The sequence below is a fragment of the Charadrius vociferus genome, unplaced genomic scaffold (assembly GCF_000708025.1).
Source record: "Charadrius vociferus isolate BGI_N301 unplaced genomic scaffold, ASM70802v2 scaffold714, whole genome shotgun sequence".
In the NCBI taxonomy this organism is placed as follows: Eukaryota; Metazoa; Chordata; class Aves; order Charadriiformes; family Charadriidae; genus Charadrius; species Charadrius vociferus.
The window spans coordinates 154,004-158,936 of record NW_009647836.1 but is presented as its reverse complement, the minus strand read 5'-3'; the positions used below and the strand labels follow the sequence as shown (position 1 = coordinate 158,936).

At 48.2% G+C, this 4,933-nt stretch overlaps 1 protein-coding gene across 2 annotated transcripts; it reads left to right on the top strand.

The window, feature by feature from the left end:
• The first annotated feature begins 780 nt into the window (after nt 1-780).
• Nucleotides 781-3,963, top strand: LOC104284467. 2 transcript variants are annotated; one of them, XM_009882803.1, is made up of 4 exons: nt 781-863; nt 1,461-1,628; nt 2,778-2,909; nt 3,697-3,963. In XM_009882803.1, the coding sequence occupies exons 1-4, from the start codon at nt 785-787 to the stop codon at nt 3,831-3,833; spliced, it is 516 nt and encodes a 171-aa protein (XP_009881105.1). In that variant the 5' UTR covers nt 781-784; the 3' UTR covers nt 3,834-3,963. The 2 variants fall into 2 exon arrangements, with proteins under 2 accessions (XP_009881105.1, XP_009881106.1); XM_009882804.1 differs by having other exon boundaries at nt 785-863; nt 2,778-2,919; nt 3,697-3,957.
• Nucleotides 3,964-4,933: the final 970 nt, after the last annotated feature.

The window sequence follows — 4,933 nt, the reverse complement described above, 5'->3', positions numbered from 1 at the left end:
GGGTCGGGGTGGGGGGGGAAAAGAGGGGAGGGAGCGCTGCGGCCTCCCTCTCGCTTTGATGGGACCTCCGCGCTTCTCCGTGCTGGTGTGGCGTCATATCGCGGGTGTTACTTGGTGTCGGGCGGGCGTGAGGTGTCACCGTGGGTGATACCGTGGCGGGGAGGTGCCTCCCCGCGCCGTGAGCCCCACGACAAGGTCAGGCGTGGGCCGCGGGCTCCGCGCTCACTTCGCGAGGGGGTCGTGGGGTTTTTAGCTGAGATCAGGGGCTCGTGAGAAACCCCTGTTCTGGAGCTGAAGCACCGCACTCGGCGAGGCCTTGCATGGGCACCCGGGTCTGTGGGAGAAACCGTTAGCTGGGTGTCTGCCCTTCCTCGGACATGTTGGCATTGTTCGCTGCTGGAGTCTTTCTTCAGTGAATGTGAGATGTGCTTAGACTCACCTTGCTTAGGGCTCCTGGCTTGCACCCAGTAACGATTTGTTACTGAGTGATAGTGTCCCAGAAGGCTGACTTGAATGAGGGAATGCCTTTGAGTTCAAATAAAGGAGGCTGTGGGGGCAAAAGGCCGGAGAGAAAAAATAATCCAAGTTGCTCTAGTGGGGGAATGTCCCTGAAAAGCTGGGAACAGTTTGGTATGGTGTGCTGCTCTCAATAGAAGGGATGGAAAGCCTCTAGGCTTTTTTTTTTTTTTTTAATAGACTAGTGGAAAATGGTGTTATTTTGCCTTTGTACATTTGGTGTCTTCACCTGACCCTGGCTTACCTGCTGTTGTTTTGTCCTGACAGGATGTTGGCTTCAAGGGCATTCAGCCTTATTGGGAAGAGAGCCATTTCCACCTCCATCTGCGTGAGAGCACACGGACATGGTAGGTGGCGACTGCTTTGTTTTTTTTAGTAAGGACGATAAATGGAGCACTTCAGAGGAAGAACACAAAAAGCTACAGCTGAGGCTTGGGTAAAGAAGGCATCAGGATAGAGGGGGGTTGGCAAGGCTGTTGCCTTGCCTGGTGGCAGGAGATCTGAGCAGGCTGTGCCAGCAGATGGCATTGTGGAGGTGCCGGCAGGGCTGGCTGCCTCTAGGGAGGTGCCTGGAGCTGAGGGCCCGGCAGAAACAAAGATGGAAAAGGTGTAGAGGGCTTCTAGGTGTTTGGTAGGCGAGGGGATCGATATGACAGCTGGAGACAGATGGCTGAGACAGTAATAGAATCACAGAACGGTCATTTTGGCCATCATAAAGTCATTTTGGCTATTACCTTTTATGTAGATCCCCCTTCTGCTTTATTCTTATGCTCTTAATGTAGCCCCCATTTTAAATGCTTCATCTGGAAGTCTTTTCCTCCTGGATTCCTTAACTGTCCTCACCTTTTTGACTGAGGTGTTGTTCTTTTGTATTGTAACCAGTAAGAGATGTTTGCACAGGAGTCCGAAGCTTGAATGGGTGTCTCTTCTGTTCCCATGTGCAGCTGGTGTTGTCAAAGCAGAGGATTTCAGCCTCCCAGCCTATGTTGACCGTCGTGACGTTCCCCTGCCTGAAGCAGCCTTTGTAAGGGATCTCTCTGCTCAGCAGAAGGCGCTGAAAGAGAAGGAAAAGGCATCTTGGACTGCTCTGTCTGTTGATGAGAAAGTTGAATGTACGTGGCGGGGGCTTTAAGTAACCTTACAGCTAGCAATGATGTAATGTAATCTGTTGCATGTTCATTATTGACAACTTTTATTAGAAAGACCACCGCAGACAGTGCCTGTTAGGGCAGCTGTTAAACCCTGCTCTTTCCAATTGCTCTGCGAGCAAAGCCGTGAGCTGTGAAGGAGCTCTGTTAATTGCAATGGAGCTCCTCGTGTGTACGCAAGCAGAGATCAGTGGTTTGTGGTCCTGGGATCCTTGGTGCTGTTTCCAAACATTAAAAGCACCGGCTGTGATGTCTGTTGGGTGCCTGAAGTCAAGTTCAGCAATTTCTCCTTCCTCCAGCAAACAGATAATAATTATATTTGTTTTTTGATTCCCACCTCCTTTCAACAAGCCAGAAAAAAATCTCTTCCCTATAGCAACATGCAATTGTTAGTCCAGCTGAGTAAAATTAAGCCTGTGTATTTGAATGTTGATGACCACTGACCTTAGAATTACCAAATTTTAGGTAATTAAAGTGCCAAACAGGTGTTTTGACTTGCAAATAAAACTGCATCATCTTCTCTAACTGCTATCATGGTATGTAAGTGAGAACCTGATCTGTGAACACTGCTCCGTCCACCCGTGTCACGGTGAGAAGGTGTAAAACTCTTTTGGGAACTGCTCAAATATTCATAAGGACTCTCCAAATCTGTTGCTGTTTTGAACTTCAAAATCTTGTGGGCCTTAGGGGCGAAGCTGAGAGAAGCCTTTAGAGATACGAGCGTTCCCATTAAAATTATTTGTGCTGGCAAGTTTTGTGGTCAATAACTGTACTGGGAATTGGAGGGAAGGAAGGAAAGCGCCATTTCTCCTCCTGTCAGGCTTGTAATGCAATTTTTGCAGAAGTTTACACTAATCTATAAAATGGAGACTAACAGACAGACCTGGTCGGGGATGAAACACATAAGGGGATGGTGAAATACAGCTCATTTACTTTGGCACAAGTCTTGGCGTGGCAGAGGCCAACTAATTCAGAAGCTATTTTAACGTCCTTTTCTGTTTGGTCAGTTTTAGGCTTTGGTCACCTCCTTCTGGAGAGTGGCATGTTGCCTGCAATTTGCAGGGAAAGGGAAAGAAATTCTTTGATGCTTTAACTTTTTTTTTTTTTTTGCAGTGTATCGTATCAAATTTAACGAGACCTATGCAGAGATGAACAAAGGAACAAACGAATGGAAGACCGTCCTCGGTGGAGTACTGTTCTTTCTTGGTGTAACTGGTCTCATCCTCATTTGGCAGAAGCATTATAGTAAGTGTATGCCATATGGTTTTAACTCTTAAATTAAGAGAAAGATCAATTGATACCTGATGGGGAATTAGACAATTCTCCGTAAACTGCTCGGAGGCTCGAAATGGTGTATCCAGCAGCCGTTTCGGTGACGTCCTGGCCGTTGCTATTTGTTAGTCTCTGAAAACTCAGTTCTGGAGTTGTAACTTCATGGAGATCAGTGGGTACATAGTGTAAATATTCAGTAGAATATTTACAGACTTGTAGAAAGGTGAAGGTGGTGGAGAGCACTTCGGTGGGAGGAGAGGAAAGGGAGGGGAAGAGTGGTGATACACTAATGATCCCAGAGCTTCCCCTTTCTGTGAAACCTGCTGTTGCAAAAGCTTATTGCTGCCTCGGTAGTAAACAGTTGGATTTCTGCCATGTTTGGCTTCCTTCCCAGCTAACGATCCTACCTCGAGGGAGCCCTCCAGCTGCCGTGAGGCAGAGCACACAGTTAAACGAGCTGCTCTCCATCTTGAGGCTTCATCTACTCACAGTGGAAGTTGAGGAGAAGGCTGTTGTCTTGGTACAAGCCTTTACTGATGAACAAAACTGCTAGAGAATCAATGCGGGAACGTGGTCTGAGCTAAATGCTACAAAAATGGGATTTAGGGAATGTAGGTTTGAACAGGTAATGGCGTGCATGTGATCAGCACCAATGGCTTCGGGGGGGGGAAAAAAGCTTTTCATTAGCTAAACTTTTACCTCTGTTCCCAACTTGCTCATTTTGTATCATAATGTAATTCTGCCTGCTGTTGAATTGCAGTGTACGGCCCTATTCCGCACACCTTCTCTGATGAGTGGCTGTCAACGCAGACGAAGAGAATGTTGGACATGCGGATTAATCCCGTGGAGGGCATCTCTGCCCAGTGGGATTTTGAGAAGAACGAGTGGAAGAAATGAAGCAACTCAGTGGAACCTGCTCTGCTTGAATATGAAATGATTCCATCACCTGTGTGTGACCTCGTTGCTTATTTACTGGAACAACCTCTCCACCTACATAGATGCGAATAAATGTCTGGTTAACTTGAAAGTTTCCTTTTATTGGTCTTCAGATGCGTTTGTTGTGATGGTAGTCTGTTGAGGGGCAAAGCTTTCCCGGATAGTCTTGTCGTGGTTGGTATACAGTCAGTTAAAGGGAATGTTTCTGGGGCACAGCCAGCACTCCCTCTGTGCAGAGGTCTGAGCTACATGTAAGGTCAGCAGGTCCCAGCTCCTGCAGAAGCTCCGCATCCCGTAACCACTCCAAAAATAGCATGTCAGCGCTCCGAAAGGCAGCGGCACGGGTGAAGCTGTGCAGGTTGGGTGGTGGGGGATCAATGCTGCTCCATCTGTCTGTCCTCCTTGTGAAGGGAACGTGTTCTCAGCAGCACGGGTGGGCTGCAGACCTCGCTCCAGTATCCCGTACAGACTGGAGTGAGGAAGAGAGAGAATCAGTAGATCTAGTTCAGCCAGGAATAGGTTTAGGTGGAACCCTGAAGCGTGTTTCATGCCTTGCCTCTCGCGTGAGGTGACTGTTCGAGGGGATCGCTGCGGCCGGGGGAGGGAAAGATGCTATGTTTAGTGGGAGCATCTCAGAGCTTTTAAGTGCAGCAGTGTGAATGAGTTCTGGTTTGTGGCTTAAATGTTTTCGGTGCCTGAGCTATGAAAGCTCACGCCTTTGCTTTGCTCTGCTGTAGCTGCTGAATTTCTCCCTTCAGCTAATCTGGTGTGTCCCCTAGGCTTTCTGCAGGCAAACATCTGCCTTTGGTTTAAAAACACCCCTCTGAAGACCAAAACTACTAAAAGAAGTTTCAACTTTGGTTTTTCCCATTACAGGACTGCCGTGGTTTTAAATCCATGTGCATATTTAGCGGCTGTGATGGGAAGCCGGGGGGGGGTGGGGGGTGTGTGTGTCTCTGCCACTTGTGAGGGCCCGCTGTGCTGGGGGCTGGCCAGCCTTGCCCTTCCAGCCAGCAAAATTCAGGGAGGGTTTTTAAGGTGAGATGATCTGGTGGAAGGGT

Bases quoted from the DNA above. Each gene is read 5' to 3' on its own strand.
- LOC104284467 (XM_009882803.1), top strand. From the start codon at position 785: ATGTTGGCTTCAAGGGCATTCAGCCTTATTGGGAAGAGAGCCATTTCC. The intron at 864-1,460 runs GTAGGTGGCGAC...TCCCATGTGCAG, and splicing joins CGTGAGAGCACACGGACATG to CTGGTGTTGTCAAAGCAGAG. The intron at 1,629-2,777 runs GTACGTGGCGGG...TTTTTTTTGCAG, and splicing joins TGTTGATGAGAAAGTTGAAT to TGTATCGTATCAAATTTAAC.